Below are 27,809 nucleotides of genomic sequence, written 5' to 3' on the forward strand. Positions count from 1 at the left end.
TTCATGACAGCCCGGAGCAATTCTAATCTGAACCTCTTTAATGAGCTCATCTGCATTGGTGAGCAGCAGGTCCAGTAACAAGTTGGTTTGCCTAACACCTGCATCATGAGCACGCCTTACACCTCTCCCACCAGGGCTGGGGCTTCCTGCATTTCTGCACCTGCCACCAGGTGCACCAACTCTGCGCGCTCCCTGGGCTGCCCACCTGCCTTCCACAGCCCTCCCTCTGCAATGCCCTGCAGCAGCAGCCTCTCCTCTGAGCACTCCGAGGCAACTCCTGGCAGCCCTGCACTGCCCTGCTTGCACCCTGAAGCACCCAGCGCTGTGTCCAGCAGCTGCTGAGCTCCAGGGAGGAGACTCCATGGCCTCTTTGGACAACAGTGTGTGTTGATGACCGCTCAGCTCCTGGTTTGTTTCTGTTGCTGAACTGGCTCCACCACAGCCCCACTCCCATCATAGTTAGCTGCTTAATGCACGTGCACTCATCCCCAGGTTGGTAGTGCTACTTCCACAAAACAGCATTAGTCCTTTAGAAGTTCATTTGGCTGTTTAGCCCTGCACAGAGAGAGTACTGTTTTTAATGAAATTCACACACTGCAATTCATTAGAAGAATATTAAAATCATTGTTTATTAATTTATTTTTTAGCACAGAAAGGCTTAGATTATCATGTCTGAGAAAAAGAAACGCTTTGTCTCAAGTCTACCAGATGTTAAGTTGTAAGTACTAGTTTTTGCTTAAGCTTGAGCAGAAAGCTTTTCCCAAATATAAAGTGCACCTTTTGTAACAGCATCAAAACAAACCCAAGGAACAGCGATAGAATTACATTATTGTGGAACAATACTTGATTTCACGTAGATAATGGGGATAAATGCCTTCACTCTACAATGTTATTCCTTCAACCATAAAACAAGTACTTCAAAAGCTTTTATAAAGGTCCCTCCACCTTTCAACAGTTACCTGGTACACTGCAGATGTGAAATACTCTTACTGACAGGAAGAGCAGAGGCGGTGCTGCATCACCATTAAACACAGGTTCACAAGCAGCTGAGTGCAGAACAACTTCTCGTTGTTTCAGACCGCATCTGGAAAGCGGGTGAATACCCCCTCTCCTTACATCTGCCTCACAACCACCAGCTTCCAGACAAAGGAAACAATCAGACAGCAGAAAAGGGACACAATTTTCTTACACAGCAACTTCTCGTGTTAGTCTCAAAGCTTGGCTGTCAAGACTGAATGCTGAACTTCTATTTTCTCGCTTCAGATACAAAAATCCAAAGCTCTTTTCCAATTTCTGAGCATTATTACACTTCGTGGTTTTAATTTTGAGGGTGGGTTTTTATTAACTAACTTCACTTAATGAAAGCAGACTTCAAATAGAACTCCTTGGACCTGAGTAAAACAGGGGAAAAGTCTTCCTTATTTGCTTTTTGATGGGACAGACACTTAACAACGCTCGCACTAGTACTGCCCATAGGGTAGATTGTAAGAACCCTTATTGTCCTATAAGGGAGATAGAAAAAAATTCTCCAGAACAGCAACCATCGAGCCAGAAAAACAGGGACGGGATGCAATAATCCAAGGGTTTCTGAAGAGCCTGTGACTACCCAGTGCATTGAAATGCGGAAACAAGGTGAGCTGGGTGCAAGGAAAAGCAGAACCACACACAGCACCTGCAGGGCCCACTGCCACGCTAAGAACCAGGCACATGAGCACAACCCTTGACCAACAGCCACGTAGCTCTGCTTTCCTGCAAGCACCCCAACCACGGAGCTTTTGAGTCGTTTTTGCAGTTCAGTGCAGCAGTAAAAAAAAAAGTTACATTCAATGTATCAAAAATGCATTATAAAAACAGTAAAATGCTGCATTGTCACTGCAAGGCAGAGTTACTTCAATAAAAGTCGTGTGGTCACTTTCATAGCAAGAGGCCTGCATCCCGATGGGCTTTCTGAACACCAGAAAAGTCATCTTTTTTAAAAAGATCATTACAAAAAATAAGAGGTGGTGGAATAATAAAGTTTAAAAGAGAGATGGAAGTCTTTCTACCAGCTCTAGTAACATTGCAATTACCTTCAGAAGGGATCAGGACAAGAAGCAGCAGTAACAAATCCACTGCGCTTCTCGTCATTATGATGAATATTTTTTCAAATGAAGTTCCTCTTGCTACAACAGTACCAATACATTCAAAAATAAATGAGAACTGAGTTTGCTTTGCTATAACAGGTTATCTGTTAGTTTTGTAGAAGTTCAATCCAAACACGCACTTAGTTTAAGTGCACACATATAAAACCACTGTATTGTAAAATGCACTGCTGCATTGCTCTGTTTTTTTTTTTCCAGTTCATTAGATTGCATTTTAAAAGAGCTGCTGCTCTGCTCCGAGCTACCCATCTTCTGAAGCAGGTGGTTGAATAGTGCAAAAGGAAACGCATTACTTATTGAAAGAAAGCTTCTGCTTGCAGCTGGGTTCTGAAGCTGTCACGTATTCATCCCCACTTCTGTTATTCCAGCTTTGTTTCAGTGGAGTCAGATGAGGGGCAATCACATCACCATCCTGTTATTAAAAGTCAGAAAACATTCAATACAGTGTATTCATTTTCACTTGTTGTGCTAAACCAGGGAAAAGTGGCTTGCTACCAGACTTCACAGAAGAAATAAACACAAGGTTCCAGAGGCACTACAAATCAGCAAGCATGGAAGACACTGCATTGCAGAGATGGAAACTGCTGTCAGTCAGTGGTAGAAACGGGTGGGGAGAAACAATTCCCACATATATAAGAAACCTTCACCATTCGTAGTTCTCCTCTTCCTAAATTGATAGCAGCAAATTCAGGAAGCTGAAGAGAGTTCTATTATGGGCACTGGTATACAACTTGGAAACATTACTGTAAGTTTCTGTACCATTACTGCAAGTTTTTGCTCTGAATTCCCCAGTCTCACATTAAAAGCTCTGCACCTACCAAGGGCAGTTGCTTGGAAGTGCCTTCACCATTTTAAGGTACATCCCATACAGTAACTAGTATGGCCTAGGCTTTGTGCTCATACTTGTCAGACATGTATGTTAATCTCACCATCAAATACTGCAAGGGCAGGACAGAAGAAGCAGAAATAAGCCAGGATTGCCCGAGCACAGTCAGATGGAAGCCTCTGAACTAGGGAAATGCGGCTGCAGGGTACTGCTGTGCTCTGCAGGCTACAAGCAAAGGCAGCCTCTTATGTGATCCATTCGCAAAACGCCCTTCAGAAAGTAACTGGAAGTATCATGTAGGAATGAACCCAAAACAAAATTGCTCGTGCCTCTAGTTGTAGCTCTAGCACAGGAGAACACTAATCTACCACCTGATCTTTCATTTCAGAGAATGTATCTCTTTCCTTGAATGATATTTGCAGGTGTATCTAGGAAAGAAGATGCAAGATCAGGGATGTTAACATATGCAACAAAAAGGAGAAGTGTAAGGTTCACAGAACAAAGTGTTTACGCTGCACTTCTGAAGCAACTTGCAGGTTTTACTTTGAGACTTGATCCCAGAGAAGAGAAAATACCCAATAAAAGAAAACCAAACAAACATGAAAATGAAGAATGGCTGTTCCTTCTCATGGCATGACAATTAGACAAAAGCCAATATGAATAATTGGGAGAGAAATGCAGCAACAGAGTTGCCAGCTCATCGACCAATCCTGTTCAGGCTTCCAGCCTGACCCCTCACACACACAGTGGAACAGCTCCATTAGCACATTCTAGTGAGAAAAACTTGCTTGATAACAGTCATAACTGCTACCTTACAGTGAAGTATAATGTTGGAAGAATCAACACACAGTAATTTTATTAGATAAAGACATCCATCTTTCTGCAACAGAGACACAACAGGGAAGCTACATCATGCATCTCCAGTTCACAGCTAGAGTTGTTACGGGCTTCTTCATCACTTTTGGCAGGAGGAATGCAAGGCAAGGTATACGGACTCAGGTTCTGCTTTAGGTTTTCCCTTTTACTTGCCATGGCAGCTCTGACACCTTTCCCAGTGCAAAACAAAACTCCAGAGAAGCTGTAACGAGCCTCTCCTTCTGCCTCACAGCTGGAAACTTGTATGCCTGAGATGTGACAGGAAAGGGACACAGCACAGGTAAGGCCTTCCAAGCACTCAGCCTGCACATTAGTTGCCTTGAGAGTAGAGGTTTGCATTCGTGATGCCCCGGGGATTTTGCACTCTCAGACCCAAGGGACTAACCATGAATATCCAGTGGGAGCAGTGATTTAAAAGCTAGTGAGCAGAGAAGAAAAAGAGGTAAGGCAATAGGAAGAACTGATCTGACTGCTTCTCTGGATCTTTCAATCTCTGTGGCATTTTAAGCCATTCTATGAGGAAACCTGCATCAATGAGTATCTGCGTGGATGTTAGCTATTTTTAAATCAACATGACTTCTCCAATGACTAGAGTTAAACTGGGGAAAATCTGTCAGTATTTCAGTGAAACCAAGCATAATCAGATGTAGGCCACAAGGAAAACAGTGGAAGCAGCTCTGCCACAGAGACAAGGCCTGAGTCACAAGATTTTTAATGAAAGAACATGAAGAAAATAATACATAAATTTGTTACCTGTGGTTTGGTGAAATCCCTGTTTATACACCACTGAACAAAATATTGTTTTGCAGCTGAAACAATAACCTGATCCTGATGCTTGCAATAAACCCGGATAACCTGCTCTGAAAAGGTCCCTGGTAAAAGCCTTGAAACCTTTGGAATAAAAAAAAAATACACAAGTAAGCAAATAAGCTTTAGTCCTTCTTTGAATTTAGAGTCCTTGGAACTCATCTCAGTACAAATTGAAAGCAGTAAGAACTCTCTCCCTATAATCCTCGAGTTTTATCGAGAAATTATATTTTCATAAGAACAAGTTAAAGGCCGTTCATATGTAAAGGCTATCAGGACTTCACATAGATCACCAAGGTTGGAAAAGGCCTCTAAGATCATCCAGTCCAACCATCCACACGGAAGGACACAGATGCCACCATCCTCATTCACAACTACTGGAAGAACCACCATGAAGCACTGCGATCGCTCCCACTGCCAGCTGTGAAGCTGCCCTTCAGAAGCCAGCTGAGGAGGATAAAAGTCTACCTGTTCTTTACTGATCTTGATGGCCTTAGAAGGATCAGCCTTGCAGTAGAAGAGAACATTATCAATGGGGTTCTGATCTTTCATTCCATAATCCATATTGACAACCTTGCAAGCAAAACAAATAAAAAAGACATTTGTTAACGTTTGTCGTTTGTTTTATAACAATAAATACAAGTAGATACGCATGATACTTCTGTAAACGACAGCAATCAAATAGAAGAGTAATTAACAAATGATTACTTAATGAAACAATCTTTTCTTGCACTTCTCACTCTGCAGGAGCTGGGTGGGCCTTTGCATGTGTAGCCCAGCACTGGGGAACGGCCCCACCGCATGGGCAGAAGCGTGCCTTTCCTGCAGCAGCCTGCGCCTCCCCAGCCACGCAGCCTGCTCAGGCAGCACTAAAAGCTCACGGTATCAAACACGAAGTTTAAGTAACAATATCTGCATCTGTTTGGTACACCATCATTTGCATGGCCAGAGAGAAGCGCCCACCTCCCCACACCTTCACTTTATGGGACAAGACAGACCAACGTCTGTGTGCAACTGAGCAGGTTTAGTTCTAAGCTCACTCTGGAAGGATAGTTACATCAACTATGAAGTCCTCAGCCGTTAGCTCCACATTTGGAGGATCCATTTCTGGCTTGGAGTTAGCAATGTCAGCTGCCAGGCCATCATATTCATCCTGAAAAAAAAGAAAATGGCTCTGATTGTATTTTTGCATCATCGGGTAAAGACCTACAAGCAATCTGGATGTCAGAACCCTTTTATACCTTAGGCAGCCAGAACCCTACTACTAGATTTCAGAAACAAAACAAAAACAAGCTTAACAAAATACCAAGATCCAAAGAACCTGGCAGCAGGAACCAAGGAAAGCACATCCAGGATATTTCATGAAAACAGAAACTTCATGAAAAAAGAAACAACTTCCAAACAAATTGTTTGCTACCACAAATGCATTAGGCAGTTAAGTTCCCCAAAGCTGAATACTAATAAAAAAAAAAAAAGTTCAGTACAAATAATTAAATGCTGCAGGATCTCACCCTCTAATAGTTTTTGTACTAGAAAAAAACCAAACACTAAAAAGTAAAAAAGAGACAGACAGGATCGGTAACATCATTGATCACTACAGAAAAGCAGACAAAGCAAGCTCCTCGATGAGCTTCAGAGGGGATCGCACCCACCTCCAAAGCAGAAATCCACAAAGAGTCTTGTCTGGTCTTGGACCTAGAACATTCCTGCCAATAGCTGGGCTAACGCCGAGCATACACGGTGGGGTGGAGAGATGTTATTTATGGAAAGGTGCATACCCTCTTTAAAAGGTTGTGGCTGGGCAGGAGAGAGAACACTGCCTGCTTAGCGTTGGCCAGGGCAAGATGCAAGATTTGATGAAGGAAGATTTCCTGGGAGCACCTGAGACTCTGGGGAGAAAAACTTAGAGCACAGAGCAAACAGTAGACAGCTCCAGAAGGGAAGGAATTTGGCAAGCAGATTTGTCCACTGCAAAGACAGAGGGACTGCTGAGAGAAGCAGGGATTACCACGAAGTGTATGTGCAGCTTGCAGAGACTCAAGAAGCCAAGGAAAGGTTTCAGCTTAGACTGAGGGCAAGTCCTCCCCACCAGCCTCTCAAGTGACCCCCACACAGTGCAGACCAGCGGCTGGGTACGACAAGGGCACCACCAGCAAGCCAGCCTCCTGTCACAACAACACAGTGTTTTTTCAGAAAACAGTTTTTTCTTCTGAAAACATTTCTACAACTATCAACTTCTGATTTTCTATTTTTCTGGCTGTCTGTAAATAAAACTCTTTCCAGTTTTCTGTAAAATATTCTGTGGCTCAGCAACATAAAGACAAGGATGGGTGGGAGAGAACTTTTGACTCTGTAGGGCAACTGATGTCATCTACCTGGACTTCCGAAAGGCCTTTGACATGGTCCCACACCACATCCTTATCTCTAAATTGGAGAGAGATGGACTTGAAGGATGGACTATCTGGTGGATAAAGAATTGGTTGGACGGTCATTGCCAGAGGGCTGTGGTCAATGGCTCTATGTCCAAGTGGAGACAAGTGATGAGTGGGGTCCCTCAGGGATTCACCTTGGGACCAGTGCTCTTCAACATCTTTATCAGCAACATAGACAGTGGGATTGAGTGCACCCTCAGCAGTTTGTGGATGACACCAAGCTGAGTGGTGCAGCCAAGAAAACAGAAGGAAGGGATGGCACCCAGAGGGAGAGGGACGGGCTCGAGAAGTGGGCCCACAAGAACTGCATGAGGTTCAACAAGGCCAAGCGCAGGGTGTTGCACTTGGGTCAGAGCAATCCCAGATATGTGTACAGACTGGGAGAAGGACTCCTTAAGAGCAGCCCTGCGGAGAAGGACTTGGGGGTCCTGGTGGGTGAAAAGTTGGACTGAGCCAGCAGTGTGCACTTGCAGCCCGGAAGGCCAACAGCACCCTGGGCTGCATCAGCAGAGGGGGGCAGTAGGGCGAGGGGGGAGTTGTCCCCCTCTGCTTTGCCCTCATGAGACCACATCCAGAGTACTGTGTGCAGGCCTGGGGTGCCCAGCACAGGGCACTGTGCTCCACAGGCTGTGGAGCTGCTGTAGCAGGTCCAGAGGAGGGCCATGAAGATGCTCAGAGTGCTGGAGCACCTCTGCTATGGAGACAGGCTGAGAGAGCTGGGCTCGCTCAGCATGGAGAAGAGAAGGCTTTGGAGAGACCCTTTTACGACTTTCCAGTACATTAGGGGAGCTTACAAGCAGGAGGGGTACCACTTACCAGGAGTATGGTCTGATAGATAAGCGGGAATGGCTTTAAATTAAAAGAGGGGAGATTTAGGTTGGATGTTAGGAAGAAATTTTTTTCTCAGAGGGTGGTGAGGCGCTGGAACACGTTGCCCTGGGAGGCTGTGGATGCCCCATCTCCGGAGGGGCTCAAGGTCAGGCTGCGTGGGATCCTGGGCAGCCTGATCTGGTGTGGCTGGTAATCCTGCCCGTGGCAGGGGGTTGGAACTAGATGATCATTAAGATCCCCTCCAACCTAAGCCATTCCATGATTCTATGATTTCTGGAGTACTGCTTAAGCTTTTTAAAAAACAGAAAAAACAATCTCTACCAACAACAAAAAAACAGGAGAGGAAAAAAGGTAGTCAGCAACTGAGAGAACATTCTCAGAAGGGCAGAATTCAGAATCTCCCAGCAACGAATATTACCTTTGGAATTTCATTCACTTTTTCAGGTTGAGTCTCTCCTAAAAACTTGTATAATTCACGCCGTTCTATTTTATGCAAAATTTCTCGTGCCTCGCTCAGTTCTGGACGACTTGAGTGCAGAATTTCCAGGTAGATATTATCTGTCAAAGTGGTAGTGATTTCAGTTAACTATGTTAAAATCGATCGCCACAGCAAAACGCACATACAGGGACAGAGGCTTAACCAATGAGAAAAACTGAAGATTCAGGAAAAATTCACACTTTGAGAGAAGTGCTGAACATCCTAGACATCTCAGACAACTGAGAAGCCACTTACAATATGATCCCAAATATCCCCAGGTTTCTTTTGCCGTGGTTTCAGAGCAGAAGGGTTACTTGTGGCTGTCCTGAAACCGCTGGGGTCAGGATGCTGCTCACCTGTCACACAGCCAACACAGCTACCTTCTGTGCATCTATTTGCATTCCCCAGCCAGAAATAGCCGTGCAGCTGCGACTTGCTGCAGGTACAGCTCTGCAACACCCCACCTAGCACAGCAAGAAGCTGTTCCCCCCCCCCACACACACACACACACACTGCCTAGGTAAGTGACGAACCACGATGACCAAAACACCTTTACCAAGGTTAATAAAAGTGTGAAACTGCCCTCAGGGAACAACAGACTGTCTCTTCAGCTTGAGAGATGAGATAACCCAGAGAAAACAAGAAGGCCACGAACACATATTTGTGTTAAGGTAGTATTAGCAAGGAACCGTTAGCTGTATCATCATTACAAAATGGATTTGCTGTCAAAATCAGGAGGCTACAAATCCAGAACTGAAAGGTGGTTCTTCACCCATCACAGACAGAAGCTGGAGAACCTGCTGCTGCAGATCCTCACAAGAGGTTGAGCATTAGCAAAGATCCAGATGGCAGTTAGTTTCACAGAAGCATCGCTCACCATGGACTACTGAAAATAAGCCTACTGTCCTCTCAGAATCCCCCAGCTTGCAACCACTAGACGCAGGGAAGGAAGCGTCTTGGTTTAGGATGAGAACACGTGTCCTTTCACCATTACATCTGATACCGACACACTCTCCTCATTCGTCTCCTTGCTGACCAACTCTCCCTCTGGATCAGGAACACCCCGACACTGATGTTCAGCTCCTCACTGCTGCAGACTGTAAGAGGCAGGGGACAGACCTGCTCTCCTTGCCCTGAGCTCACCAGATGCCGCAGCTCAGCTACAACAGGACCCTGGTGCTCAGCTCCAGCACTGATGCTCTTACAGACCACACAGGTCCTAGTCCATGCAGAATTTACTCTTAATCAGGCTGAACGTGGCTACGGCAGATGAAGGGTCACCAACAGAAGACCCTCAGCAGCATAACACAGATTACAGCACGCAGGACCCTCTGCAACAATGCCCTCAGCCTCCACCACCTTGCCTGTGGCCAAAGACAAGAACTCCTGAGTGTCTCTGGTGGCCAGCCAAGGCTTGATGGTAGAGACTCAGGAAAGCTGCCTTCCCACTCAGGAAAGAAGTTTTGGAAACTCTTGTGAGCAGTAGCTCCCAGACACAGCAAGAGCTGCCAGTCCTTGTGTTTGCAAGCAGGCTTGCAGTGTTCCCAACAGAAGAAAATAGAATACATGAACAAATTGCTGTACTGACTAAATATAAAGAGCAGCAGTCCTTCTGCAAGGACTGAAGCTTCCTCTGCCCTGCAGCTACTCCAGCCACAAGCCCCTCAGGAGCAGCAGGGTTTGCCATGCCCACACTGGCCTCTGCTCCCCATGCCGCTGCTCAAAGCCAGCACTGAGCACCAACAAGGAGCACTGTCATGGCTTGCAGTGAAGGACAGGAGGGACAGGCAAAACCAAGACACAGCAGTGATGAGAAGACTGAACTACATGACGGAAAACACAACTCAAGTCAGCTTTTGGGAATTTAGTAATTTCTCGAAGTTTTTCCTCCTCACAGCGCTGACCCTTGGAGAAGTGGCTGCTAGCAGTCAGGCTAGCAAAGTCTAGCAAAGTCTAGTCAAAGTTCAGTCTAGGAAACAATCACAAGTCTCATCTCATTTGTTTCACTATGTAATCATACTGGAATTTCCCCACAGGACTTCAAGTGGACTGCTGCTCCTTGTATTTACCCTACAAGAACAATATTTACAAGACCTTGTCTAAGAAAATAGAAACTTCCAGGAATAAACTAATTTATGTATTGTTTTCTTCTGTTGCATTTGCAAGAAGGGTTGCAATGCCTCAAGCAAATTTAACTAGATCTTAGCAGAGCCCTTCAAAAAAATCTCTCAGGGTTAGTTTCACACAACACACACACAGTGCTCCTCTACCTGATGTAGTTACGTGTAGCACTGCTCTGAGCTGACTCACACCCCATCTGTGACAAGTACAAAAGAACTAGGGCACGGGTATGACTGTATGACTGGGTTTCAATGCATGCAGAAAACCAGAAGTTGGTGTTTCTCTCTCTCCATAAAATTAATTTAAACTAGAATGTTTTGCTCTTCCAGCAAGATGTGAGAGCACACAGATTGGATAGATGTTCCAGGTCTAAATTTCCACCCGTGCACAAAAGCAATACTTGAAGAGTCCTAGTCATGGGCAAGCATCCACTGTGTCAACAGCTGTACAAACAAAGAGTCCTATTCTAAGAGGTACTCACATTCTTCCACTTTAAAAGAAATTCTGAGAGCTCATACCAGTCAGCTTAGTGTAGGCTTCCATGTCCTCCATCGCTGTAGAAATCTGGTACAATCTTCCTTCAGAGCCTTCTATTTGAAAAAAACGGTCTGCTTTTTGAAAGGCTTCTGTAATCCTAGTTGGAAGCAAAAGAAGGAATTAAGCAACGAGGTGTTTCTAGGTGATGCTCAAGAGTAAAAAAATAAACATTTTAGTTACATTATAAAGAGAAGACAAATGAAACTGTGTCCTAAACGTGCAGCAGAGCTGCACTGCAGTACGTCCCAAATCCATGCTGTCATTTCACGTTTGAACGGAGCCTTTTCCATTTACTGAAAATAGGTTCAGATCAGACCTTAACTTTATTTCAAGAAACGTGTAAGTCTGCTTCGTTCTGCTTAGGACTATGGGTTTAATAGTGCTCAGATGGCTGCAGGACCCTGCAAGACACTGACACGGTCAGCCAGCTGCAATGATGCCCTCAGAAGACCACAACCTTTTACAGACTCAGTTAACCGAGTGAACACCAAATTTTGTAGAGATAAAGCACCAGCTGTGTGCAGTATTTTTTCAGGTGGGGAAAAAACATATATAATATATTTATTATATATATTATATTATATATCTTTTTCTAAAGATAAAGCTATATAAAGATACGTATCTTTATATATTTTCTAAAGTTAAAGCTCTTCCAAAGTCCCTAGTACTTCCTGAACCATGTAAACCTCCACATTGTTCTTTCCAAACAGAGCACAGTTATTTGGCAGTCAAGATCTGTATTAAAAAAACATCTGGGGATACTTTTTAAGAACATTAAGCAGAATAGCGTTACCAGGAAACTTGTACAGGTATCAACAGGACAAGTACAAACAAAGGCAGACAACCAAGTTGGCCCAGAGCTATTCCTGCTGCAGCTTTACACAGACAGGCCTCAGCAAAGCCACGGTAAAACTGCTCGTTACTTCCACCTATGATAATAATCTTGTTCCACTAAGCACTCAGTTGAAGCGAAGCTGTCTCTAACTTGCAGATAAAGATTCAACTCATGTTGTCAGCAGTTATAACAGCATAACAACACCTCAGTCCAGAGCTTCTTCAGGGCTTTAGTCACCTGCTTCTAATTGGATTTAACGGGGAAAGATGCTGTTGTCTGTCTATTCCACTATTTTTTTGTTTGTTTTTGTTTTTTTTTTCCCCCCCACAGCCCCACCCCAGCCCCGGGCTGGCTGCCCTGCAGCTCAGGCTGCCCAGGGCCCAGCAGGGATGGGGCACACACAGCTCTGGGCAGCATAACGATAAATGATGTGCAAGACAAAGGAACCATAATACTTGCATTATTTCAATGATGTTGCCAACCTTATGCTGGTACGCTCGCCGGTGCAGGCAATTTCGTGTGTGGAACATGTCATACAAATTCCCAACTTCCTGAATCAAAAACAACCAAACAAAACAATCATTTGCTTCTTCCCTGCTCACACTTACCTCACAGACACGTTGCTGCTGAGCGCTCCCCCAGCTCACACGCACTGCTTACCTTGTCACGGGCACAGATGTGCTTCTGGTTTCCCGCTTCACAAACACGAGTGAATTTAATTAACCGCCTATAATCAAAATTATTTTGGATCCCTAGGTGGTGGCAATCCCTGAAAATATTCCACAGTGAGAGCTTAACAGTGAGGTCACACTTGTAAGTAAAGCAGTGTTGTTTCAGTAGGGATTTAACAGAAGCAGAAACTGTAAGGTTCGTACCTTGCAAAATAATCCCATTTGTCAACATCGATGCCATTTTTCTTGTTTGCTACTATCTCATATAGGAAACTCTTCTCCTTTGGTCGTCCTCGGTAGGGCCACTAATGACAGAGGAGACAAGAAGAAAAATCAGCAACAATAAGAAATTTAATGATGCAAGCAATGATAAGAGGGTTGCTCCAGAAGTAATGCCTCCTACTCAAGTGTGTTGGCCCATGATGTCAGAGGCAGATGTAACAGTGGGTGTGAGCACAGCGAGGGGCAGCTGGTGCATTTCAGCACTGGCAACAACAACAGTGGGTCACCTCTGCTGGTGCAGATTTGCACAAGTGCGGCATGCGGGCTCTTGTTCATCACTGGTGAAAATGCACAGGTACTGGTGGTGACCACGTTGAAAAATAGCGTTTTGTAGCTGCAAATTTGCTCTATCAAACAGTGCTAATGTGCTCGTTGTATCTGTTGTGGTTTCCATATAAGTAAATAGGAGGCGTTACTTTTGGAGCACCCAATGCAGAATAATTTTTCTGGCATTTTTGACTTTGCCTATGATAAACATCTAACATCAAGGTAACAAAGAACACAAAGACAACAGAAGAGATTCAAAAGTTGCGTTGTGCATAACAAGGCCAGAACAAGGACTTAACAGAAGACTTCCTGGAATACCAGGAAGAACAAAATCCACACTAAGAGGATTTAATTCCCCTTTCTACCAAAGTGAAGCACGCAGCTTTGAAGTGTACACAACCCGTAGCAACAAAGAGAGGAAGAGGTTGGAATTATTTAACCCCGAGGGGAATGAATTAAACCCACCCATGTCACTCCCTTGCAGTCCTCTGCAATCAGCTCTACAACGTGACAGAGCGTACTTTTAAAACAACTATGTTAAACAATGACTGTTCAAACAGCCAGCTGACTTGAACTCTTAACCCACAACTGAGGAGTGACTCAGCCACGAGGCAAACAGCAAACCAACACCAAAACATGAAATACAAAATGCACATAAACTTCTCTTGAACATTTAATGATTCTTCAGTTAAATAAACATTGCTTTGAAATTCTGTGGGGAAAATTACTTAATATGTATGGTTTTAATGTTAACATTAACATCACAGAGGTATTAAAATGGATGCAAAGGAGAATGGAAATGTGCAATAAACTGTGGGAGGAGAGCACATCAAGGATAAAACCATCCTGTGCTGACAATAAAGAGCTGTTACAGGGACAATGATCAGGAGCGTAGATCACAGCAGCAAGATGGAGGAATATGTAGTTTATGTCAGGACTAGGATTGCAAGGTGACAGTGTCACAGCACAGGTGCTCATCAGCAGAAGAATCTCTGCTCAGCTAAGACCACCACAACCCAAATGACTGCCAGCAGAAGACTGGGCAGATGTCAAGAAGGTTGGCAGCTCACATACGATGCTTTTTTTCCTGTTATCCTGCTGAAAAAAACAAGCACGAGGTCCAAACAGGGAACAGGCAAGAACTTGGCCCAAGATCATCAGAAGCAGTAAGCAGCAACACTTGTGTTCAAACAACTGCAAGTGTGTAAAATCAACTTGCAGACTTTGTGAGTGACTACTGCCTTCCCATAAGATCTTGTATTAAGCTTTGTTATGCTGAATTTCCTACGTTTTGTCTCCACTGCGCTACAGCGCACGTGGTAGCACTACACACTAATACAACAGAAAATAATGGGTAAGTGCTAACGTTTAGGGTGACTTGTTTAGGCCAACATGCAGACTTTGATTAGGACCAGGCTGTCGTGATAGATCTCCTACGGACGAACTCTTAATTGAACAGATATCACTGATGAAAAGACAAGAGCAAGAAAAAGGAGGAGGACTTGATTCTTTCATAGAGTTGCAAAGATGAACAATTACGCTGTCTTCTTCCTTGCCTCATGAGGCAAGGCATTTCTCCAGGTCTTATCCCTGCGCCTCTGTATGTGTCACTGGGATAAATCGAAATGTTTTGCTACAGTCATCAAAGCTGCTGAGGCTCTGGCACTTCTCACATACTTTGCGGTGACTCACTGCCTCATTTCTGCCAGGTGGCAGCTTTGTTATCTGGTACTAGCCTGTTAACTTACACCATCTCCATGTTTTCTTCACCTGGCCGATTAAAAACACAACAATCTCCAAAAACAGAGAGAATAAAACAGAAGAAAAGGAAAAAATATGTACTCTCTTCACAAAATTTACTCTCAGAACAGTTTAAGATGTTTGTTCAAATAACCTCTCTAGCAGTACTGCAACTCACCGATTTCTCACAAGTTGTTTCATCTATAGGCCCTCCTATCTGTTCTTTGATGAAGGTCATGTCTTCCTCCAGGACGAGACCATACTTTTTCATGACTTCTTCTAGATTATTGGATGTGATCAGGTGCTCAAACATTTCAACAGAAGCAGTTTCATGCTGTGAAAAATTTTAAAAAAAGATACCTAAACATTACATTACCATGTCCAAGCACCTTCCTGAAGTGCCACAGCTTTCTCCTAACACAGCAGCACTGCCTGGTGCACTGGCAGTGATGTGCAAGTGCAGCACTAGGATGATTTTCTGATCATTTTTTGTCTACTCAAACGGGAAATCACTCTGTTTGCAGTGTCCAGAAACACACTCTTAAAATGATGGGTGCAGCTGTAGTGAGTTCTGCCTCTTCAGAACCTCACCACAGGAACTGACAAGACCCAGCCCTTTAATTTTATTTTCCATTGCGTCTTACAATGAGAGATCAGAAGACACAAGAGGACACACACGCGCAAGTATCTCAAGGTATTACACAGAAGCTCAAGAGCACTTTCTCTTCCGGGGAGATCACAGAATCGCAGGGGTTGGAAGACAGCTCTGGAGCTCCTCCGTCCCAATCCCTAAAGCAGGTCACACAGGAAAGCGTCCAGGCAGGTTTGGATATCTCCAGAGAAGGAGACTCCAGCACCTCTCTGTGCAGCCTGTGCCAGGGCTCCACAGTGAAGTTCTTCTGCTTATTTGCGTGAAACTTCCTATGTTCCAGTTTTTGGCCACTGCTCCTTGTCCTACCACTACACACCACTGAAAAGAGTCCAGCGTCATCCAATTGCCTCATGGCCAAGCTGTTATCCACAGGACAACCAGGGCCTTCTCTGCAGAGCTCCTCTCCAGCTCCTCAGCCCCCAGCCTGTCTGGTATATGCAGTTATTCCTCCCCAGGTGCAGGACCCTTGTCGAACCTCATCAGGTTCCTCCCTGCCCAACTCTCTGTCTGCCCAGCTCTGGCTGAATGACAGCACGGCCTTCTGATGTGTCAGCCGCTCCTCCCAGCTCTGTATCATCAGCACACTTGCTGAGGGTAGACTCCATCCCTTCCTCCAGGTCACTGATGAAGATGTTGAATGAGACTGGATGCAGTACTGACCCCTGGGGAACACTGGTGACAAACACCTGCCCCCACTTCTCCTCACACCTCTATTTCACTGGTGAGGCTGCATCTGCTCACAGCAACACTAAGGGGGTAGATATCCTCCAGCCACTTAAAGAGAACAAGAAAAATCATGATAAGATCATGATACAACTTTAATTATGCCATCAAAATGATTCAATAAGGCCAGATGATCACTATATGCTCACAAGCTCTGGCAGTCTTTACAGATGAATTATTTTCCCTTTAAAAATCAGAGTTTTTTCTTTTTACTTTAGTATTGAAATGCCTACCTTCCAGTTCAAACCTTCACGAGCAAGTGGAATAAATCTTCCATCAAACATGTGCGAAAATGGCCCATGACCTTAAAAATAAAGATCACACAGGTTTAATCTGAGACATGGTTGTCAGCAAAAATACCTCGAGCAAGCTAAGGATCTGGATTCTCTTATATTTGACTTGATCTTAACATCATCTATGAGGAAAACACAGCTACAGAACTCTAAAACACCATATGAAAACAACACAAAAAATTGTGCAAAGTGCCTACATACTCATCAAGTGGACTTGCCTCCACAGAGGTACTCCGCACCACACAGGAATAGACAGATCCTGTCTCGGGACATGGCCATGCACTGAGCAGCCTGAAAGAGCTCTCATTTTCTGATTTCACAGCCATCTCTTCCTCCAGGTCAGCGTTCAAAAGAGAAACAAGCCATTTCAACTCTTGCTCACCCAAATCGTGACAAAGCCCAGCAATTTCCACACAGAGGATGTCTCGTTGGGTTATATCCAGTTCTGGTTGCCGCTCCTTCAGTTCACGAACCAGACATCCCGCAAGGTAGCCCACGCTGTTGCAGAAAAAAACCCACAAACACAGGAAGTGAATACAACAGTATTTTATCTTGAACAGAAACAGAGCAGTTCCCCTAAGCTGCTTTAAGTCACAGCCTTCGTCTGAAAGATAGCACACAACAGATAGTTAAGCCCTGACCTGTAAGATGATCACAGAAATATTATTTCGTGTCATAGAGCTTGAGTAAACAGTAACACATTTGAAAGGAGAGAGTATGAGATACTACACCCAGATTTGGAAAGAACATCATCCTAAAATGGTATTCTGCTAACTACGCAGATTCTACAATTTCCTCTTTCCCATAAATCAATGAGTTACAAATCAACTTTTGGTTTCATTTCCAGGTTCAGCTTTCCCCTCAATTAAGCAAAGCTTCTGAGTTTCACATCCTTGCAGACTTTTGTTTCCATGTAGTCATTATTGCCTCACAACCCTACGCGAAAACAAATGCCCTACCAGATCCACCCAGCCCTGCCCCTTTACTTAACAGGAGGCTACCTGAGATCCCTCAGCAGCTCTAGTATTTCGTAACAGACAGACACAGAATAACATCATTGTATAAGTGAGCCCTCTATATTACTGCCAGCGTGCTTCCTGAAGCATCAGAGCTTACAGATCACCCTTCTACTTTCAGTCGGTGCAACAACAGAGCTCCACAAAAGCATTCTGTCCTTTCAAATTCCTATTTTAACAGCTTATCGTAATTATTTCACTTCCTTTGTCCACTTAATTTCAGGGATGCTGCACATCTTAAAGCAAGAGAAGGTTTTATTAGAGGTACTACAAGTCCACAGGGCCTGCCAGGAGTGAGCCCAGAGCACTGAGGGAGTTAGGGCATGTTACAAGTAGGCTCCTCCCAACAATTTACCAAAGGTCTTGGGAGCGTGGGGACTGTGGCCGAAGGCAGCCAACGTCACAGCCATCCACCAGAAGGACATGAGGGAAGAGCCAGGACCCTCTAGACCTGTCAGTCCAGGGAGAAGTGATGGAGAGGACTGTCCTGGGAGATACTGAAAGGCACTTAAAGAACAAAGCTGGTATCAGGCACAGTCCACAGTCTGCAGGCGCTCATGAAGGGAAAGTCCTGCCTTGGTAATTTGGTCTCCTTCCATGGCAAGGTCACCCGCTTGGTGGATGAAGGGAAGGCAGTGGATGCAGTTTCTGTGGATTTGTGAGGCCTTTGATGTTATCCCTCGTGGCATCCTTCGACAGATTGTCCAAGTGTGCAACAAACAGGTTCGCGCTGCCCTGGGTGATGAACTGGCTCTGTGCTAGAGCTCCAAGGGCTGTAGGCAATGGGGCTACATCTGCCTGTGGCCAGTCACTAGCACTGTCCCCCGCAATGGGAACAGCGCAGAGCTGTGCGAGGGGTGGCTTGGAGCAGGCATTAGGAAACGTTCCCTTACCTTGAGGGGGCAGATGGCTGGTGCCTGTCCATGCTTCCGTGCTCAAGGGGCATTTGGACAGTCCCTCATTACCTGCTTTAACTTCTGGTTAGCCCTGAGGTGGTCAGGCAGTTGGACCAGGTGGTCTTCAAAGGTCCCTTCCAACTCAGCTATTCTATTCTATCTTTTACTAGACACAAGTTTACTGTCTGCTTTTATTTTATTTTACTCTACCAATACACACAAAGCTCACTTCCTCTATTTTAACCTTGCGGAGATCTTCAAAATGAGTTGAGAATAACTGTCTTAAGTTTAACTATATGGATTAATAGAACTGTTCGGAAGAAAAGGCTGCTGCTGCCACTGGAGTTTTCAAGCACCTGTTTGGAACATTTTGTTTTTATTCCCTGTGGTTTTTGTATTTTTTTTTTCAGGCTCATCAGATGCAGTCAGTTCAAGCTCACCTCACTAGTGTGAACCTTTTGCAATAGTCTTTCACATTTTGTTGGCTTCACAGTGGGCAGTGGCCAGCCTTGCTCTATTTCAGCACTACAAAAGCAAAGCAGGGCTGGACAGATCACCTGAACAAAAACATTGACTAGTTTAAGCTCCCTGCACCTTGGGATATACATTCAAAACAACCTTAAACCTATCAGTAATCAGCTTTTCTGTGGAGTGTGAACGATTTAGCAACACCCTGGAAATCCTTATGTCCACAATCTGTTTCTTTAACTTACTGAACCGCTAACAGCCTGACAACTTGCCCCGATTGCATAACTACAAATGCAAATATTACAACTAAAATCCATTTTATCTGTGCTAGGCAATCTAAGGGGATTACAGTAGTCTGACATGTCATTTATAGCAGTCTCAGTACCCTTCCCTTCATGCTTTTAAACTCAAATTTTGACCTAGGAGAACATAAAGCACTCACCATCTCTAATTAGCATTATTCTTACCAGAAAAGAAGAGGGGAAAGTACTGACCCATCTTGCAGGTTTCTTTTTCTATCTTTAGTAAACAAAGTCCACAATCACACAGGCTAGAGAGGAAGATTCACGTGACAGAAAATGCCATGACAGCAGTTGTCACAAACCCTCAAAGGCAGCAATGCTGGCACTCCACATTTGTAGAACCAATCTCAGAGAAATTCAAATGCAAAAGAGACATGCATACAAGGCTACATCACCTTACCCTAACGAGTGTTCAAAGCGGTTGTGAGAGGCTCCTGGAAAAACAAAGTAAGTGCCACCCAGCTGCTTAATGTATCGCAGGCGCTGAAATTGAGGCGTGTCAATGATGCGAACAAGAAGAGGGTGTATTTCAATGTGCCCATGAACTGGATCATTAAAAACCTACAAAAGCCAAACAATAACGCAATCAACATTTATTTGACTTTGAAAGTTAACAGGGCTAACACAGAGTATATCTTTCTAGATATCCTTTAGGATATCTTAGGATATCCTAGGATATCTAGGGTCAGGTATTTGGTGGGAGAGGCAGCACTGGTATAAGTGATTGTTTGGTTTCACCTTTAAAATAGGCATATTCTGTCTGTCTTAATCAAGATTTATCCAGGAGAGTTACTTAGGCATAGTATCAGAGAAGGCAGAGTTGTGCATTTCAGAGGGCAAGGCAATTCCAGGGAACCTCTAGAAGCGCTACCTATTTAATTCCAATTCTTAACACTTGAGAAAACCACTGTCTTTATCAATGACATTTGCTACTCCACTTAAAGGAGGACACTGCAGTGCATGTTGGAGATCGTAGAATCAGAATGGCCTGGGTTGGAAGGGACTTTAAAAACCATCTACTTCCAACCCATACCGTGGGCAGGGACACCTCCCACTAGATCAGGCTGCCCAGGGATCCAACCTGCCCATCAACACCTCCACAGCTTCCCTGGACAACTTCTTCCAGCTCCTCCCTACCCTGAGTAAAAATTTCTTCCAAATATTTAATCTACATCTCCCCTCTGTTAGTTCAAAGATGTTACTCCTTGTCCTGTCACTACTCTCCCTCACAAAGAGTCCCTTCCCATCTCTCCTGTAGCTCTCTTTAAATACTGGAAGGCTACTGTAATGTCTCCCCAGAGCCCTCTCTTCCCTGGGCAGAACACCCCTAGCTCCCTCAGCCTGTCTCCATAGCAGAGGCACTCCAGCCCTCTGAGCACCTTTGTGGCCTCCTCTGCACTCCCTCCAGCACGTCCATATCCTCCCTGTGCTGGGGACCCAGGGCTGGATGCAATGCAGCAGGTGGGACAGGGACAATCCCCCCCCCTCGCCCTGCTGGCCATGCTTCTTTTGATGCAGCCCAGGATGCAGTTGGCCTTCTGTGCTGTGAAGGCACGCTGCTGGCCCTTACTGAGCTTCTCATCCACCAACAACATCAAGACCCTCTTGCAGGAATGATGTCAATATCCACTAAGAAGTGTTTGGTTTGACACTGCATGTGTTTTTTAAATCTAAGTGAAAGGTCAAAGAGTGGAAATGACAATTCTAACCTTCTTCACAAAACAAAATCCCAAGACAACTGAAATCTGGAGAAGTATTCCCTGATCACCTCTAGGTATGCAGATTAGAAGACTTGAGTAACTAGTTACTTACTAGGGAAGAGAAGCACAAAGATTCAATCCTTGCATTAAAACAGAAGATGAAGCCATTTCACAATTTACTTATCTCAGTAAAATACTGAGGCAAATAGGGCTTTTTTGTCTTCTCTCTCCTCCCTGTCACCAAACTGGCAGGGCTGCAGCAGACGTGCAGACAACAGAGGCGTGCATGCTGACAGGCAGCCCAGGCTCGGTTTAAACCAACACAGACTGCTGTGAGAAGCTGCTGGACATTACAAACAGCAGAAGGGAAAGGCAAGCTGTTAACTGAGACCAGAGGCTGGCGTAGCAAAGCACAAAAAGCAGTGGCTCTACAAGACAGAAGACGTGAAAGGGCAGCTTCTCACATTTCAAACAGCAGCTCATTTCTTATCCAGTCTCCCACAACCCACATCAAACTCTTAACTGCTGATCTTAATTCTTCTGGTTAGCGTGGTTTTGAGACCACCAGCTACTGAGAAGAAGGGCTTGGAGGGAAAGGCACAGCAGCAGCACCAGCTGCTGGAACCAAGCAGGAAGGAAGGGAAAGAGACGAGGAGAGAGATATGGCTGCAGGTGCCAGCAGGGTGCTGGGAGCAGAGCCCCACACAGCACTGCTGTTACCTTCATGATGTCCACTGTCTGTCTCAGCTGGTTCAGGCAGGCGAGCACTTTCAGTCTCTCATCTGGGAGGCTAGGAATAAGATAGCAATAATAAATTATTTGAAAGCAAAGTTCACTAGGTGCTCTCCTTCACAATCTGCATATTTAGCAAATTACTTGTGCAAGTCTATATTACTCTGATGTTCGTTGATTCTTTCATGGAAATATTTCCATGGATTTTTCAGAAAAACATTGAAAGCATTTATCCCTCTACAGTCAAATAGAGGAGGAAAAGCCCAACTACCTGCAGAAGTACACTAAGCCTCAATCTCCCAGTAGAGCTGCTATGCTGAAGCCACATAGCCTTAAAACAAGTCTGGAGGGAGAGATAATACACCTCCTTACGCCCACTTTTATTAACTGTCTGCAGACTTTGTCCTTGAGCAAACTGGTTTCAGCCTCAGTACAACAGCAAACACCATGAGAATACAATTTGATATCTTTTACACTTTTCAGCAATTAACCACTGCGAGTCCAGTTTTACAACAGTTTGAATTTAAACTTCGACAGAAATTAATACTATAAAATGTCAGCTATTAGCAAAGACAAATACTGCTAGATGCACTACATATTTTCAACCGAATCATTTAATGATTCACAGGCCATATAAACAGTAAATGCACGATGCCTGAGCTGCTGGTGGGCTTTTCTGTCTTAATCAGTCCATCTTCCCCTAGCAGGGGAGGCCTCGAGCTGCAGCCTCTGCTGCTGCCACCTGCAAGTCTTTCACTGTCTCTACCTGCAAACACAATGAGAAGCATGGCAGTGCTGCTCAGAGCGCTGCATTACTTCATACCTTAAGCAGCTCAATCTGTACGGAGTGGTCACAAATACTTAGATGCTTACAAGGGAGCTCCTGAATGAGCCCACTACTTACAGGGCAACAGAAAGCAGCTAGAACTGAAGACACGAGAACCACTGTATCTGCCTGTCCTTCTGTGCTGTGATAAGATGACAAACTGTCTTAAGACCAGTTCGGGCAGAGCCATGTCAGAAGCTATTTGCTTCCAGCCATCTACATTTACTTCACTTCTGCAGAGAAGATTTTTTCTCCAGACTCTTTTCTAAGATGTTGAATCACTTTTGGACCAAAGCAGAGAAATATTCCAGCAAACTTTAAAAACTAACACCCCAACTCAATGTAAAGAAATGGTGCCCAAGTTACTAATTCCAGCACAGGTCTCAGTGGATATGACTTAAAAGCACGCTAATAAATCAACCTCACAAGTATGTTTTTGGAAGAGCTGTAATGCTGCGGGAGGTACAGTGACACCACCACGCAGTTGTGTCATCAGATAACAATCGCTCACAAGGACACCCCGGGTCACACGAGGTCCACGAGGTTCCTGGTACTTACGGGAAGGCGAGGCAACGCAACGCACGGAGCATTAAGAGCAGGACAGCACCTCCCAGTGCTGAGCACAGGGCGCAGCCTGTTGGCTGCAAGCACCTGCTTACACTTCAAAATGCCACAGAAACTCAGGAGCAAGGAGCGAGTTAACTGGAAAACAATCAGGTATGCACAGAAGATAGCACGAGGGCATCTTGACAAATTACCAATGGCTGCAGCTACGGGAAGAGCAGAGAAAGGATGTATCTGTTCTACTTACACTGCACCCACGTAAACATTGTCCACAAAGAACACAGAGCAACGTGCTTTTCTGCTCCAGAAAAGCCTCTCAAGCAGGGCTGAACTGCACAGTGCTAGTGCAGCTCTGCACCACAGGACCCATCCGTGGGAGGCGATCCCAGGCAGGGCAGAGCTGCAGGTGGGTGCTGTGGGGCATGGAGTCCCTGATCGATGCACCACCCATTACTGGGTTCCGCCCCACCTCTGGGAACACTAACAGCTTTGGGCTTGGTCTCCACCACATTACGGTCCTGATGCAACTGGTCGCTCAAGAATCAAATCACAAAGAGCTCTTTGTTGTTCTTCAGAGAAAGAACACCAGACACTTACTTACTTTGTGTCCTCTGGATGAGGCTGCCTCAACGAGAAGATTACACACACAGAATTGGTCAGGCTGGAAAAGACCTTCAAGATCATCAAGTCCAACTGCATCCTAACCATACTGCCCTAACAACCCACCACTAAATCATGTCCCCGAGCACCACATCCAAATGGTTTTTAAACACATTCGGGGATGGTAACTCAACCACCTCCCTGGGGAGCCTGTTCCAGTGCTTAACAACCCTTTCTGTTAAGAAGTTTTTCCTGATATCCAACCTAAACATCCCCTGCTGCAACCTGAGGCCATTTCCCCTTGTCCTGTCACCTGTCACCAGTGAGAAGAGACCAGGCCCACCCTTACTGCAATCACCTTTCAGGTATTTGAAGAGAGCAAATTCTTCAAAGTCTTCCCCAGACTAAACAGCCCCAGTTTCTTTAGTGTCTCCTTGCTGTCCTTCTTCGGACCTGCTCCAGCACCTCCATGTCCTTTCTGTACTGAGGCGCCCCAATCTGAACCCAGCACTCGAGATGAGGCCTCACCAACGCCGAGTACAGGGGCAGGATGACTTCCCTAGCCCTGCTCACCACCCCATTTCTGATCCCAGCCAGGATGCCATTGGCCTTCTTGGCCACCTGGGCACACTGCTGGCTCACATTCAGCTGACTGTCCATCAGCACACCAAGGTCCCTTTCCATCAGGCAGCTTTGCAGCCACTCCTCCCCAGGCCTGTAGGGTTGCCTGGGGTTGTTGTGACCAAAGTGCAGGACCCGACACTTGGCTCTACTGAAACTCACATAATTTGCCTCGGCCCATCGTTCCAGTCTATCCACATCCTTCTGTAGTGCCTTTCTACCTTCTAGCAGATCAACACTCCCTCCCAGCTTGGTGTCATCTGCAAACTTACTGAGGGTGGACTCAATCAAGTAATCATTAATAAAGATGATGAATAGGATCGGCCCCAGTACCGAGCCCTGGGGGAAACCGCTCGTGACTGGCTGCCAACTGGATTTAACTCCACTGACCACAACTCTCTGGGCCCAGCCATCCAGCCAGCGTTTCACCCAGCAGAGTGCATGCCCATCCAAACCATGGGCAGCCGGCTTCTCCATGGGGATGTTGTGGGGGTCAGCGTCAAGCATTTTACTGAAGTCCAGTAAAGTCCACAGAAATCATCCTAAAGGATAAAGGTACTGCTTTCCCAGGGCTCCTTAAACTATCCTCAAAGCAGCTGTCTTTGAGAGGGTGAAAGCTTGCCCCTTCCCATGCATTCCCTTCCACCTGCCTGCTTCCCCCACACCCTTCCTCCCACCACAGGCAGAAATACAAGAAGCCTGCAGCCCCCCACATCCCTTCGGGACCAAACTGTTCCACAGACATCAAGTGGACAGCTCTGCTCACCATCTATATTTCACATGCACCAAACCTCATGCCATACACAACACCCACTTCAAGGAACACGAGAATGCATGGACAACCCATAGCCCTGTGTCATGCATGGTTTTATGATTTTTGGTTATCGGTATTCCACATCATAACATCATGTAGTGTATGTATCCGATGTGGAATACCGATAACCAAAAATCATAATCAGCCTCCAGGCTTCTGGCATTCCCAGCTCTGCCCTCTGAATGCCTGAGAACAAGGAACTAGACGGGTGCATTTATTGCTGGGGTGACACAGAGCCCCAGCACAACTGGAAGAGATCTTCCACACCCACAAGACTCACCCGACCTAGAGAAGCCTGGAAGCAGCGCACAGATGTCCCCTATGCCCAAGTACTCAGTGTGAGCACCTGATGCTCAGACAGGCACCAAGGTACTAAGAGCAACCAGCCTTAAGGAATAATATAAACAGGAATTACGTAGGTCACTCAGGAAGTAACGTCTTCTATTCATTTCCACGGAAACTACAACAGATACAAAGAGCATAGTAACACTGTTGGATAGAGCAAATTCTCAGCCACAAAACACTATTTTTCAAAATAAACACTACCACTAGCTGTGCATTTTCACCAGCAGTGAACAAGAGCCTGCATACTGCGACTGTAGAAGTCTGTGCCAGTGGAGGTGATACACAGTTACCGTCACCACTGCTGAAAAGCACCACCCACCACTCACTGCACCTACATCCGCTCTGTAAATGTTCAAAAGCATCAATGAGTGCCATTTTTTTTGCACGGAGCAATTCAATCCCACCTCTTCGCTCCATATGCACTTCCATGTCCAATGCTGTTCTGCCAGATGGCCCCTCTGTCACACGGCAACAAAACGGCATGGGATACTGGTGGGAAGGTTCAATCTCAACTTGCCATCCCACCAACACCCACCTCTGGCACTGTGAGCCAGCATCATAAAATAGGAGGCATTACTTTCGGAGCAGCCCTCGCCCTTCTCTGCTTGTTGTGTCAGTGACACAAACGCCCCAACGCACCAGCAGCCGCCTTCCTCGTGACTCCGCATCTTTATCTGCGCTCTTTAAACATCCACAGTCCAAACCTTCTTTGCAAAAGACAACACCACCTCAACAACAACATCAACTTCCGACAGCATCTTCCCTGCTCCGAAGCACAGCTCCTCTCCCCGTCCCCTCGGCTCGCAGCGCCGGGCTCACCCAGGTGCACCCCCCGCAGCCCTTTCCCTGCGGAGCTCTGCACGCAGCACGAAGGCGGCTCCGGCACAGCTCACCCGGCACAGCTCACCCGGCACAGCTCACCCGGCACAGCTCACCCGGCACAGCTCACCCGGCACAGCTCACCCGGCACAGCAGCGCCCAGAGCCCCCAGCGCGCACCGCTCCGTGCCCGCAGTGTGGCCGCGGAGCTGCACCCGCCCTAATAACAGCGTTAGCGAACCACGTGAGTGGAGCTGAAGTGCGTGGAGATATCTGGGGGGGGCGGGACCGAGGCGAGCAGGGGAACTGGGTGAGGGCTGCTGAGGACAGAGCAGTGCCGGGAGGGACGCGGCGGCGAGCGGGCTCAGCCGCAGCACAGAGCCCGGGGCAGCCAGGCCGTGCGGACACGGCGAGCAAAGAAACAGAACCTCAGCACGGCTGCGATGGAAGGGCCCCCCAGCCCCACCCCTGCCTTGGGCTGGCTGCCCTCAGCTCAGGCTGCCCAGGGCCCAGCCGTGGCCTCGGGCACCTGCAGGGCGGGGGAACCCACAGCTCTGGGCAGCAGCGCCGGGGCCGCACCGCCTCCGGGAAAAGAGCTTCCTCCTCACACCGGACCTATCCCCTCTTTCAGTTTCAAGCCGTTCCCTCCGGGCTAGCGCTGCCCGCGCACGGGGTCGCCCCGCCCCCCACACTCACCAGGCGCGGGTGATCCGCAGCGCGCAGGCGGGCAGGTCCAGCAGCATGGCCCCGGTGACGCCGCTCTCTGCGGGGACGAGCACACGGTGAGCGGCGCCCAGCACCCGCCCGCCCGTTCTCTCGCCCGTCCGCTCGCCCGGCCCCGTTACCTCGGAAGCGGCGCAGCAGGCCGGGCTCGCCCACGCCGCTGCGCGAGAGGTGCTGGCAGAGCCGCTCCGTGTCCCACAGCCGCGGGTCGCCGTCGGCCGCGGAGCCCCGGGAGTTCTCGGCGAAGCCCTCGCACCGCGCGCGCTTGGCGGGAGCCGCGCCCCACGCCGCCGCCGGGCTGCCCATCGCCCGCTCCGCTCCGCTCCGGCCCCGCCGCGGGGCACTGGCGCCGCCGTGACGTCAGCGCGCGGCGCGGCCCCCGGTGCTGCGGCGCGTGGCTCTGCCCCCCGCCCCGCGCGGGAAGCGCCCTGCGGCGCGCGCCCCGCCCCGCCCCGCCCCCGTTCCCAGCGCGACGGAACAGGTGCGCCCCGGTGCCCGCATCTCCGCGGGGTGCGGACGCCGCGTCCGCAAGGTCCCCGCACCCCTAAAGACGAGGAGAGCCCGCTCGTGCGCTGGGTTTGCACGGAAAGTTCTGGGAGCAGGGCTGCTGTGAGCAGAGCGGCGGGGCGGGCGGTGCCCCTGCCGTAGTGGACTTAAGGGAGAGCGAAAACGCTGTGCGGCAGCAATGACAGGGTGAGGAGATGCGGGACAAACAGCCCCGCGGGCACCCAGGCGAGGGCAGGAGGTGCTCTGCGCGCGGAGCGGCAGCTCCCCGCATCACGGGAGAGGCCCGTGGTGGAGCAGGCTGTCCCCGTGCAGCCTATGGGCACCGCACAGAGCAGATCTCCACGTGCAGCTATGGAGGAACCCAT

The 27,809-nt window shown here is 47.0% G+C and overlaps 1 protein-coding gene across 4 annotated transcripts; it reads right to left on the reverse strand.

The window, feature by feature from the left end:
* SAMHD1 (SAM and HD domain containing deoxynucleoside triphosphate triphosphohydrolase 1) lies at positions 605–27,278 on the reverse strand. Of its 4 annotated transcripts, XM_021416430.1 has the most exons (16): positions 27,060–27,278; positions 26,911–26,977; positions 21,615–21,684; positions 19,595–19,755; positions 16,895–17,010; positions 16,453–16,523; positions 15,023–15,178; positions 12,760–12,860; positions 12,545–12,653; positions 12,344–12,435; positions 11,031–11,146; positions 8,332–8,471; positions 5,708–5,803; positions 5,119–5,223; positions 4,597–4,734; positions 605–2,553 (listed from the first exon to the last, which is right to left on the reverse strand). In XM_021416430.1, exons 1-16 carry the CDS (start codon positions 27,241–27,243, stop codon positions 2,431–2,433), a joined length of 1,845 nt encoding a protein of 614 aa, XP_021272105.1. In that variant the 5' UTR covers positions 27,244–27,278; the 3' UTR covers positions 605–2,430. The 4 variants fall into 4 exon arrangements, with proteins under 4 accessions (XP_021272105.1, XP_021272108.1, XP_021272107.1 ...); XM_021416433.1 differs by lacking the exons at positions 26,911–26,977; positions 27,060–27,278 and adding an exon at positions 26,318–26,414; XM_021416432.1 differs by lacking the exons at positions 26,911–26,977; positions 27,060–27,278 and adding an exon at positions 26,036–26,184.

Source organism: Numida meleagris, chromosome 19 (genome assembly GCF_002078875.1).
Source record: "Numida meleagris isolate 19003 breed g44 Domestic line chromosome 19, NumMel1.0, whole genome shotgun sequence".
In the NCBI taxonomy this organism is placed as follows: domain Eukaryota; kingdom Metazoa; phylum Chordata; class Aves; order Galliformes; family Numididae; genus Numida; species Numida meleagris.